The 12,696-nt window shown below is 35.3% G+C and overlaps 2 protein-coding genes across 2 annotated transcripts; one reads left to right on the top strand and one right to left on the bottom strand.

Moving 5' to 3' along the window:
• The first annotated feature begins 374 nt into the window (after positions 1-374).
• On the top strand, positions 375-11,533 carry LOC143886680 (protein RKD5-like). Its single transcript, XM_077390746.1, has 6 exons — positions 375-522; positions 762-1,002; positions 4,345-4,592; positions 5,626-5,840; positions 7,727-7,847; positions 11,242-11,533. The coding sequence occupies exons 1-6, from the start codon at positions 459-461 to the stop codon at positions 11,373-11,375; spliced, it is 1,023 nt and encodes a 340-aa protein (XP_077246861.1). The 5' UTR covers positions 375-458; the 3' UTR covers positions 11,376-11,533.
• LOC143886679 (uncharacterized) lies at positions 9,068-11,435 on the bottom strand. The gene is made up of 2 exons (XM_077390745.1): positions 11,116-11,435; positions 9,068-10,272 (listed from the first exon to the last, which is right to left on the bottom strand). The coding sequence occupies exons 1-2, from the start codon at positions 11,192-11,194 to the stop codon at positions 9,143-9,145; spliced, it is 1,209 nt and encodes a 402-aa protein (XP_077246860.1). The 5' UTR covers positions 11,195-11,435; the 3' UTR covers positions 9,068-9,142.
• Positions 11,534-12,696: the final 1,163 nt, after the last annotated feature.

Raw genomic sequence — 12,696 nt, 5'->3', positions numbered from 1 at the left:
TCCATTCATGAGGTAGCTGGTCTGACATGCGACAGACCAACCGCGAAATGCCTTTTGTGATGGACGCTAGCAATTCCCTAATTAGAAAGTGTAAATAAAGAAAGGAGGGTCATTATTAAAACAAGGGAATGCATATAATATTTCTCCCATGATTTTGACAGAAATTAGCCTGGGTCATTGTAGAGATTTTCATCTAAGTGGGTGGTTTGTTTGGTATTCTTCACTTTTAATCATGAAACCCAAATGATACAAAAGAAAATTTTCCTCTCAGTGGGTGGGTTTTTTTGGTATTTTTCTTTTTTTAATCATGCAACCCAAATAATAAAAAGCAAAAGAAAAGAAAAGAAAAGAATTATATATACATATGAATTGTGTATAAAAAGAACCTCTGTTGGGCTACTTCTCACCTTCCCCCCATTTCTTCTCTTCACTTCCTTTGACAGAATCATGTTTTCTTCATGGATTCCTCTAAACCCCCTCTTCTCACTGCTCTTGCTGTCTTCAAAAACATCCTCAATGAAGGTAACAAAGTAAAAAAAATATGTTGATATGAAACAGAGCCTAAAACTTTTCTTCTTTCTCCTCTGCATGCAGAAATATTCACTTTCCCATCTGCATTTATTTTCATATTGACATTCTGTTTGAAATTTTAATCTTTCTTATCTGGGTTTTTTCTCTAATCAATTTTCTGCTCAAAATTTTAAATTTTCATTTCTGGGTTTTTTTTAATACTCTTAACTGATTCTCTCTTCTTTCTGCAGAGCTGATCAGGAGTATACATGTCTACCGATTAGAAGATGGAAAGGAAAAAATTGTGGAGAGAGAATTTATGTTTTCTCCGAGTTCTTATGTGGAAATGGTAGCCCATCCTCTTATTAAATTTCCTAAGTATAGAGAGCTCTTTGAAGGGAAGATGATTGGTTTATGGCTCTGCATGCTTGCATTTGACATTGAAGTTTCTACCATTTCAGCCCCAATTCCTTCCATACTCACTATTTCGAGGTATTGCTTTTTTCTTTTCTTGCATTTTCACCTTTTCTATTTTTTATCAATTAAATGAGAAAGTGATGATTTCCCCTTTTTTGTCTTCATTTTCTTTTGTAATGAATTGAATATGTTGCAACCTATGAAACAATAGGAAGCATGCAGGGCATTGCAGTCATCACTTGAATTTTGCATGACATTCAGAACCTATGATTTAATTTTGAAGATTAATTAACAGCAAGACTTTAATACAGAATGATTATTAGGAAAATCTCAACATCATCTTGATGGTTTAACTTCTTTTTTTTAAATGGAGATGGTTTAACTTCTATTATAGCATTTATAAGAGGATGTGAAAAAACATTTTTTCAATCAGAGTTGAATTCATGTTTGAGAGATGATTAGTGGTTTGTATCTACTTTTATCCTTCTGTTAATTTGTGTAAGATTGGATTGGATTTGCCCAGCAGATTTTCTCAACAAGTGGTATCAGAGCCGGGGCATGGCACCCCCAAGGATGGAAATAATCGCTCGAGGAAAATCTCGGTAACCCTGGTGTACCTTCGAGGACAGTGAAATTCTCTCGGAGAAGATCTCGAGATTCTCACGTTGCTGTCGTGTGGCGTGGCGAGATTATCCATCTTGCTTCCATGTGAAGGGGGAGATTGTTGGGGGTTCAACGCAAAAGCAAAAAGACCCCACGTCGGATAAGTTAAGTTGTGTGGATGAGCTTATAAGGGCTTGGACACCCTCCCCTTAACAGCTAGCTTTTAAGGGTGAGTTCTACCCGGGTCCCAACACAACCTATGAAACAGTAGGAAGCATGCATAGGATTGCAGTAAATATTTGAATTTGGCATGAAATTCAGTACCTATGATTTAATTTTGAAGATTAGGTAACCGTAAAACTTTAGTGGAGCGGAAGAAGGAAGAACCTAAAATACCCTCAACCAACTAGTTTATGGTTTTGCAAAACTGTAATGTATGAAGAGAAGAAGAAAACTTGAGCCAAAACTCAAACTAGAGAATTCCAATTCATTTATAAAAAAAAGTCCCCCCCCTCAAAATGTCTCATACATCTTTTATAATAAGAATTCTCATCCTCGCAATATTCTAAAACTAATGCACTGACATATAGAAAGATACCTGCTTTAGACTCTAGTAGGTTTTCTAATAGACATTCTAGACTTTATAAACAAGAGTTTTATTTGCGAAAAAATTAAGCTAATTATCAAAGATAATCTTTCAACTAGTAAAGTTTCCTAAGAATCATTTTCTGCTTTCTTTTTGGAATAAGACTTTCGGTGTCAAGAGATGTGGTTGCATCAGACTTTAATCCACAATAATTACAAGGAAAATCGCAACATCATCTTAATGAATTAACTTTCTTTTTTTTTGAATGGCGATGGTTTCACTTAGCTGACCCCAACTAGTTTGGGACAAAGGCTTTGTTGAGTTGAGTTGAGTTGAGTTGAGTTGAGTTGGTTTCACTTCTATTATAGCGTTTAAAAGAGGATGTAAAAACATTTCGTCTATCAGAGTTGAATTCATGTTTGAGAGATGATTTGTTCAGTTCTCATCATGAGGTGGTCAAGATGAATATTGTATTCTCGGTCATGTTATTAGATGCCCTCGAATTTTGTTATTCTATTATTATTCAAATCCATTACTGAGTTCACTTTGCTATGACAATGAAATACTTGCTGATTTTCTAGCCAAGGGACTACATAGAATTAGGGAGTCTCAAATAAGTGTTAGGAGCCCTGCCGAGCCAATTTGACTTGTCCATGTTCCAACTTCCAAGTCAATATAAGTGTTTTTGCACATTGATTGAAAGCTGTTAGGCCTCTGACTTCTGGCACCTCTGTTTTATCTCAGCCTTCTTTGTAATAAATTCTTGCTTAGTGAAAAGAAAAACACTGATCAGAAGCAATGATTTGTATGGCTTCTAGCTAGTCTTCTAATCATTTCAGCCTACTCAGTGCCATGATGTATGAGTAGATTCTTTTCCTGGTTTCATTGGATCTAGCTTTTGCCTCATGGATATAATGTGAGCTCAGTTTTTCATGCATGGCCACTGAATTGCAACTAGGCTGGTTCTTGATTGTGTTAGTAAAAAAGAAGCTGGGTTTGGTGTTAGGGATAGATGTAGACTTTATGTATTGAATCCTTACAGTCACTGATTATTACTTTTCCCGAAGGCATTTAATCCATAATTAGAGTGTTTATGCAGCCATGTAGATTTCTCTCCACCATTTGGATGGTCTTGATTTTGGGGATTGGTTTATTTGAGGAGGCTTCGCTTCATTAAGATGGATGGAGTCTGTTGATGTGGTGATGCTATCTTGGGCATGAATAACATAGTGATAGAGATCTTCATATCTACCACCTGACATCAAGATTTATCATTGTTTATGTCCATGATCCTTGCGTCCAGTTTCTGCCATCGATCCTATATGTGGGTTCGACCCCAATTGATACTTTGAAGTTTTAAGGTTTATCACGTTATATGGATGCATGCTATTTTGTTAACCTTAGGGAAACTGATATTTTTTAAACAAGTACATATGATTTCTTTTTTTATTGTAGACATCGCTACCTGGTGATATTAAGCCCACATTTGAGTCAGCTCTATTTTGTAGTTGTTTCTCCATGATTAACTAGTTGTGTGTATTTCGGAGATGACATTATTTTAGTTTTTTATTCTTTATCAGCACTTACATTAAACAAGAGAAACAAAAGGATACGAAGGTATGCAATAGCTATAGCAATGACCAACAGAGCACTACACAGGAATCACATCCCCTTATATTATATAAATCACCTAGTCACTTCAAATCTACGGCCAATTTGCTTCATTATTATAAGCATCAAGTCTCGGATAAGAATAAAAATCTGTAGGATGTTCTTATAGTTTTTTTTTGTTGACCCTTCCAAGAAAATGAAGGTAATTTATCCATATGGCTCATCAATTCAGGTTGGTAGCTTTTTTATGTGGAATTAGTAGAGGTTGAGTATGGATGTCTATAAATGGTCTTTATAGGAGATATCATCTCTAAATCAACAACACTCTGGATTCCATCCTAAAATATTACTTGCTTTTACACATGAAAATCGTTATGTTCTCATCATTTTATTGTAGAAGTAGGACAACATGTAAATTAAGTGAAAATATTAATCTTTAACTTTTGAATGCACAATTATTTCAGTTATTTTTCATGGTGTAATGCTTACGATTTGTCACTAATAGTGTTATGATAACACCATAGGCAAAGTACAATCACTAATAGTATCTTAAACATTATCAATTATCATAACACCATATTGAATTAATATTGCAAAAAACTTATTTTATTTTTCAGAAACCCAAAATTGAAATCAATACCGACTTTGGCCAATGATCTTCAAAAAGTTTTCCAGTTGAGGTGCAGAACAAAAAGCAATGAGGTAGCAAAATTTGCTCCCGTGGAAATGTGCAGAGAGAACAAAGATAATTCTTACCACTCAACAAGAACTGTGCCTATATTTCATGAAGATCATTACTCTCTTCCTCATCCTATTGCTGCACAGGGGTCACTTGGAAGTCAACAAATCGACCAAAGGGTACCAGGTTGGAATCTTTTTCTACTCGATCTTTTGAAAATTTCAAGAATACCTATAGCCCCCTCCTAAAGGAATGGTGAGATCCTAGTGGTCTCTCAAAATTGAAAATGGATTAGTTTCTGTCATACGCTACTTGACTGATGGAGATACCCGTTTTCCTTGCTTCTATAAGAATGAAAATATTATCGTCCCCTGACAAACTAAATACCTATGTGACACGATAATCATATCAGCTTAAGATTCCTATACTGATGGTTTCCTTACATCGGAGACTACTTGCAAGATACTGATAAAAGTGACAATCACTATGCCATTTTGCATACTATCACCAAAAATATTTACTATATGTATCTTGTTATTATGTTCTTTATCCACTACTTTTCTCTTTCCTTTCTCACTAATTATTCTCCTCTCCTTTAAGTCAATTCTTCTTTTTACGTGGTTGGGAAGCTGCTACTTTCCGAGTTATGCTACACTTTCTAAAACACCCAACAAGTCAGTAAATGTTCAAATATTAAAACCTTAAAAGTGCCAAGATTTCAATATTTTGCCTGACTAGCCATGGGTTAACTTCATTTCTTTTTGAAAAATAAGCCAATAATATATGCTGTTTGCGAGAAAGACATGCCCCATTCTTTACTAGAAAACAGTTAACCTGGAACTTTGTTACTTGTAAATAAGCTAATAAAGCTATAAACAGGTTTTATATTTTTATATTTCAGGCTATATTTCTTTGAATTTCTGTCATAACTCAAGCATCCAGGTCTTTATTTTACAATTTTCTTTATAATTATAAACAAAACCCATGATTATATTTTAGACATTCCATAGTCAGGGTGGAATGTCTTGCTAGCATTGTACTCTTCGGCCCTTTTTTTTTCTAATAAATTCTCACTACCGTTGAAAAATAAAATAAAATTAGACATTCCATTTATATTGCTAATTATTATCCTGACCATTTCATGCATAGTTGGTGATATTTTTGCAGAGTTCTTGTCTCTTGCTTACAGTTATCTAATAGTTTCAATGAACGATTGCAGATTTGGTTAAGAAGAAGAAGAGGGCAGCCGCAGAGCACATAGCTAGCATTGCTCTATCTGATCTTGCTAAGTACTTTGACCTTCCAATCACAGAAGCATCGAGAAATCTTAAGGTTGGACTTACTGTACTTAAGAGGAAATGCAGAGAATTTGGTATTCCTCGTTGGCCTCATAGAAAGATCAAATCCCTTGACACTCTCATACATGATCTCCAGGTACTCTTTTCTCTCTTTTTTTATAAGGGGTTTGGCCATTTCTTTGTTGTTATCTTGATATTTGGCCCAAAATCTTTGTTTTCTTTTCTCTTTCCTTGTATTTTCTTTAGTTACATTAAGCTTTTTCTTTCATCAACCGGTAGATCTTTCTTTCAGTGCAACCTGTAGAACACATCCTACTTCTGCACATAATGATAGATACTGTAAAGTTTCATAATAGACATAAGTCACTCTAAAGTGACAGGAGTATCCTTAGAATAAGGTCAGAACCCCTCTCACTTCTGGACATAATTTTATACACACACACACACACTTATATATATATATATATATATATATATACCCTTGAAACTATAGAAACTGGCATGAATTACTGAAAAATGACAAAGTACTCTTTGAATAATGTTTCTTTGTGAACTAAATGAGATATATTAATGGTTATTTCCTCTCTTTTTCTTTGAAAATTTATCAAATGCATGGTAGCTTCAATTAGTTTCACCATAAACTTTTCGTGGTTTTGGTAACTTGCTGCCTCGTCGTGTAGCTAGTCTGTTTTTCACAAGGAAAATGCCGCATCACGACTTTTATTCCACCTTTATTAAGATGTTGTAATGGCTACTATTATTGAAGTTCTTGTCGATAGAATGAAGGTGTTTTCTTCTTCCCTTATTATTCCTAAACTAGTAATTGCAATTTGTACTTTTAACAGTCAAGTGTTTTCAGGATAACGAAACATGTTATAACAAATTTTGGAAAGTGAGGTTATCCTGATCATTTTACTAGTGACCAACAAACGCTATAGACTCAATATAGTGAAAATTTCATTACACTATAACCGGTCACATGTTGCATTAGTGGGAATCTACATTTATGGAAGACTTCTATTAGGTCTTTTTCAGTAATGAAAGAACACACACAAAGAGAAAAATTAGGATACAGAAGGATAGTAACCAATCAGTCTAGATTCACTCTCTGTGGACCTTCCTTTGGTCATTCCACTTATAAGATCATTTACTGGATGATCTCTTTACACACTTTTATAAAAATAACCATGCCTAGATTGGCTTAGCCGGCCACTGTTACTCCATCCCTTGGAATTATGAAGCACAGCATCCTTCATTCCGGCTTTTATATTAGGTTCAAACCCCTTGCTAAGGGGAAATTTCCCCACGAAACCACCATCAAAGTCCCAATCCAATCTTCTAGGCATATCTAGCTTCAGCCCTGTTGCTGGTTTTTGTTATTAACACCATGTCAATTTTCTAGTGGCTCTCCTGAGGTGCCACCTAAAAGACCATTTTGTTATTCAGATCCTAAGATCTTGGCCTACTAGCTTTTCAAAAAATTTGTTTGCCAAGCCCCTTAACACCTCATACCTTTCACCAATAACCATGATTGAAGGTAGGATGATTAAGTTGCTTTCTTTTAAGGTTCCTTCCACATTTGAAAATTTTCTTTTTTAATATTCATCCCTCCATGTATTTCTGACAAGGAGTAATCACGCCTTTCTCGCAGATATGTGTGGTGACAAGTACTTTTAGAATTTAGCCTAAATTATGTCAAGGAAACCATGTCTTGTTCTTTGTGTTCAAGCATAATTACAAAATTCTCTGAATAATTGAAAAATTATTGAAAAAATCCCAAATTTCTCGTGTATTATCTGTAAATCTAGTGAAAATTTCAAAATTATTGAAAAAGACATTATATTGAAAATTAAATTAACATCCTAACCCATCAAACACATGCACTTAACCATACTGCCATGCTTCTTGTTGCCTTATTTAGAAAAATATATCTTAGATGTAAGTGTTGTAAATAGAATAATATTTGCATTATTTCCCAAAATTTTCCCAAGCTCTTCACAAATTTGACAGAAGGATTTACAGGAAGAGGCAGAGAGACAAGAGAGGGAGAACAAGGCGGCGGCCATGGCGGTGATGAAGAGGCAAAGGATGTTGGAGAGAGAAAAGGAGGGCATCGAGACAATGCCGTTCATGGAGATACAAGGTGAGACTAAGAGATTCAGACAGGATGTTTTCAGGAGAAGACACAGAGCTAAAGCTCTAAACAACAACGACAACATACACTAATCCGGAGCACAGACATCACTAAATAAATCATTAGGACATAATTACGATAACAAAAACATGTGACCAGAATAGCCCATCATTTAAAATGTGAAAAAATAATAATCTTACCTTTGTGATCCTTGCTTTGTGCTTCTAATGAAAATTTCAAGTCTTTTATCATTAAGTCTAATAGCATCCTCTACTTTTACTCTAAACAATCAGATTTATGGAGGTTTTGATCAGTTTTCTTCTTAAATAGAGGGATATTTACATATTGCATGATTGATGATTATGACTGGAACATGATCAGCCATGACTCAGTATATATTTGAAGTGGGACCTAATGTGTGTCTCCTATGGCTCTAGTAAAATATACAGCAAATGATGTCGAAAATTTATAAAATCGGTGTCATATGAAAGATAATTCTGCGTAGAATAAAAGTGGTGAAGACATCATTTACATTTAATAACTACACCACACCCCGGTGCCAATAATGAAAATACTATATAGAAGTCAGATTTTAAGGATTTTTGACCTTCTACTGCAAAATGAATACTGCAGTTACACTCTGAAATCCAAATTCAATGAAATTTTGATCACATCCTTTCGACCCATTAAAAATGCTTAAGTAATAGGTAGGTCCCAATTTTTTTAAATTTTTTTACTTTGTGAAAATTTTAATCTGGAGAAAAAAACTAGCCAGATGTGAGGAAACTCATTTTGTAGAAATAAAATTTTCAAAACTTACTATTTGGGTATCTTCCACCCTTCTTTTTATTTAGTTTATAGAACTTACAATGAGGTGTGAGAACTGATGATGTTCTAAATGAAAGGAGAGTGATATTACAAGATGCTTTAACACAAGCAGAGGAGTGCATGAAAATTTAAATCCTGCATTAATGTTACTTAGACTCTTCATCAGGTTGGGTCTATCACAGAGATGAAATGACCATATATAATTGCACATATCAAACAGGGAATTTGCTAGGGAATTTCGTGGAAAGGCATTTCGTGCCACACAGGCTCACATTTCAGCAGGTTTTGTTATTCATTTAATTCATCTGAGGTGGCTGTTCTCTAATGCAAAAGTCACCTGCGAAATGCCTTTCCATGAAATTCCGTAGCAAATCCCATCAAACAGTCTGAATTATTTGAAATGTATAAATCACAGGTTTCTATCATTAAATGCCGAAAAAATAAAGTATTTGAAGATACATCAACCATCCAACACTTCAACATACAGCTTGTAAAATGCCATCTAAAGCAACCAAAAGAAAAACGAAAAAATAATAAAGGAATGCAAAGAATGCATAAAAAATTGGCTTCTTCACCCACCAAGAATGTTTTGATTTGGTAGAGAGATGATGATTCCTAGGTCCAGAAGAACGCATCGAGCCCACAAGGAAATTCTCTCCTTTCCATCCTCTGTAATTCCTCCAACCATTATTCAACTGATGCTTGTCACCTTGAAACCTTGAAGTTTTATACCCTAAAGAATTTCGAGCGCCACCTTCTCTCCTCCAACAGTTCCCATTATTTGTTTCCAAAATCACATTATTTTTTCGGGATTCCAAATAAGGCAGCTTGTTAATATCACTATCACAATGTCCCCAACCGCATGAATTACCCCCATTATTTTCCCATGAATTATTCTCCCTAGCTCTACTTTCACAACCACACCAATCCCGTGTATCACTATCAGCATTTCCATCACAATTTCCTTGACCTTTAACTCCATCGTTTTCCCATGAATTCTGCTCCACATCTCTTCTCTCATTGTTATTATAAACATTTTGATCAAAATTTCCCCAAGTGGGCTCGGGTGGAGAATCATGAACTGGGTCTTCAGCATCAACCCATCCAGTGCATGGGATTGGGCAGTTAGCGGGCTCGGCCGGAGAATTATCAACTGGGTCTTCATCATCACCCCATCCAATGAATGGGATTGGGCAGTTAGAGGGCTCATTAACTGGGTCTTCATCATCACCCCATCCAGTGCATGGGATTGGGTAGTTGAAAGAATCCCAACCAAGTTTCTCATCCTTCTCTTCATCAATAGGAGCTGGAGGTTTTTTATCCAAATCCAATGGCAGCTCGGGATCAATGTCAGAATTCCAGTCAATTTCATCAGTATAAATATCTGGATCGGGCAGAGGGATATCAAAGGGGAAGCCATTAGTCTCTGCCCAAAACCGGGCTTTTGCATTCTGAAATGCCTCTTCGCCAGATGAATCATCCCACTGAGCAATGTTTTTGTAGAAGGACATCAGCTTCTTAGTGTCACAGAGTTGTTTCCATGAAATTGCGCATGTAGAAAAGCAGAATTTCTTCTCCCATGAAGGTACTGTGGGTCGCCAGGATCCTGAAAGCACAAAACGAAATAAGAACTCTTTGTAATAAGAATAAAAGAAAGAAAGACAGACCTACAAAACAAAACTGCACTGCTACAAAAGCCCATTCTGTTTAGTGCGAAGTGAAACAAACAGCCAAATTTTACACCACATAATATAAGTACTTCAGTCTACCAATAAATCCTCAACATCTAATAAGCCAATTCCATAAACAAGAGATAGTACTAACATAAAAATAGAGCTCTGCAGTTCAAAATTAAATTACAGAAGATATAATAGACAACCCTAACCTCACATCCCAAATCCTATAGGCAGAAAGTTGAAACAATACTAAAGATCAATATCTAAGAACTATAAGGTGCTCAAGAACTCACCCAAGGCAGAAGAAGGTCGACTCAAGCTTAAACATTGTTATAAATTAAAAAAAATATATGAAAATTAAAACCAATGAATAATTCATCATCAATCCTAAAAACCCATATACAATAAGTAATTCCTCAACAGATAACATATCTATTTTTTTAATGGCCCAAATAAAAAAACCTCAATCCAATCACAAACCCACTTCTATTTCCCTACTAACATCAACACCAAAATTATCTATCAAGCAACAACACAACTTTTCAATTCAAAACATAATGATAAAAAAAAACAGAGAGAGAGAGAGAGAGAGAGAGAGAGAGAGAGAGACGTTTCTAGAATCCATGCAAACCCTATAAGAAAAACACACATCACTGTATAAGAAAAACGTACAAATAAAATTAAATGAAATTCCTCAACTACTTTGGGATGTACTCTACAAGTGAACAAAACAAAGAAATTAAAATAAATCCCAGAGAGAAAGTTTAGTATACCTTGACGACGTCGCCTATTTTGGGATGTCCATGGATTACTAGGAACCATTTCATAATCATATAGACTACACTCTTCCATATTTTAGAACTCAATAAAAAGAAAGCTGTTTTTGTTTTTTGAAACAGGTCTCCAAAACAAGTACCAGAAGGACCCCTCTGAGAAAAAACCAAGAAAAGAAAGAGAACAATCTCAGAGATGGGTTTCAAAATCAACTTGCAGAAACCAAATTAGGAACGATTATGGTCCAACGAGATTGTGATTATGAGTAGAAATTTGAGAAGTGAGTGAAGGTTTTTATAGGAAGAGAAAATCCGAAGAACTGCGTCTTGTGTTTGCTCACGTCATTTATTTGAGGCGGTGTGTTTCTCTTTAATTACAATTGTGCCACACTTTCTATTTTAGGTTCTATTCCTGGGCCGAATTACTTGTTGCATAATATTATTTTGACCAAACTACCCTTCGTACCTTAACCCTAATTACTTTAGACAACAACAAAAAATCAAGTGATTATGATTCACTTAACGGCTTAGATTCATTACAGGTAGCACAAACTCAATCATGGCCGTAAAGTCTTTCCACAAAACATATACCCCTAATAACCATATAATCACTAGTATTTTTCTAAACAAATATGGACTATCCACCAATTTGTTTTTTACAATTTTGAACGGCTATGATCAAATCGGTGCCTTTTTTGTGTTATGTGTCCCATATGAAAAGTCAACAAAAATATATATATATATATATATATATGTTGCTTGATTGGTATAATCTTAAGGGTATAATAGTAATTATAATCGTTTTTATGTAGAAAATCAAGGATCAAAGTAATAAAATTTTGATACCACAATTTATTAACAAAAACAAGTAGAAACTAACTCAAACTCTAAGTTCCTTCTAACGTTATCTGAACTCCTTTTCTAAAAGTGAAACTCCAACACCTTCTAGAAACTAACCCCAAAATACATCCAGTTTAACTTTCAGTAGAACCCAAACCCAACTAAAACTCTTTTAACAACTTCTAACCAATTAGAGTTTGCTAACTGGACAAATTAACCTACCACATCATAGTTTGACTAGGGCTCAAATACCAAATACCAACTATTAAACAAAACTCCTAATCGAATAAAATTCCTAGTTTAATTAGGATATGCATCAACTCATGTGGGCCTGCACCGGGCCCGCACCACACCGCACTGCCCGTCCCCTTCGGCACAAGTGTTTGGAGTCGGGGATGACTCTCAGCACTCCCCCTCAGCGCTGACTCTCTACTTGTCACGCCAAGTTCTTTTGGAAACTTCACAAACTTCTTGTAGTAATACGCATCACAAAATTCCACAACTTCACATTCACCACCTTTTTCATAGAAAATACCAAAATCCATCGTGCCTTTTACATACCATAGTATTCGACAAACTGTATCAAGATGTGGTTTCCTCGGCTTCTGCATGAATCGACTTGCGATACTGACTGATTGTGCTATATTGAGTCTAGTGAGAGTTAGATAAATAAGATTGCCCACTAGCTGGCAATACATACTCTGACTTTCAGGTTCTTCTCCTTCCTCTACTGGAAGCTTT

The sequence above is a fragment of the Tasmannia lanceolata genome, unplaced genomic scaffold, assembly GCF_043159265.1.
Source record: "Tasmannia lanceolata isolate RefF3 unplaced genomic scaffold, GAP_Taslan_0.1 ptg000011l, whole genome shotgun sequence".
Classification (NCBI taxonomy): Eukaryota; Viridiplantae; Streptophyta; class Magnoliopsida; order Canellales; family Winteraceae; genus Tasmannia; species Tasmannia lanceolata.
The sequence above is the reverse complement of the archived record's forward strand: the minus strand, read 5'-3'. Positions and strand labels throughout refer to the sequence as shown.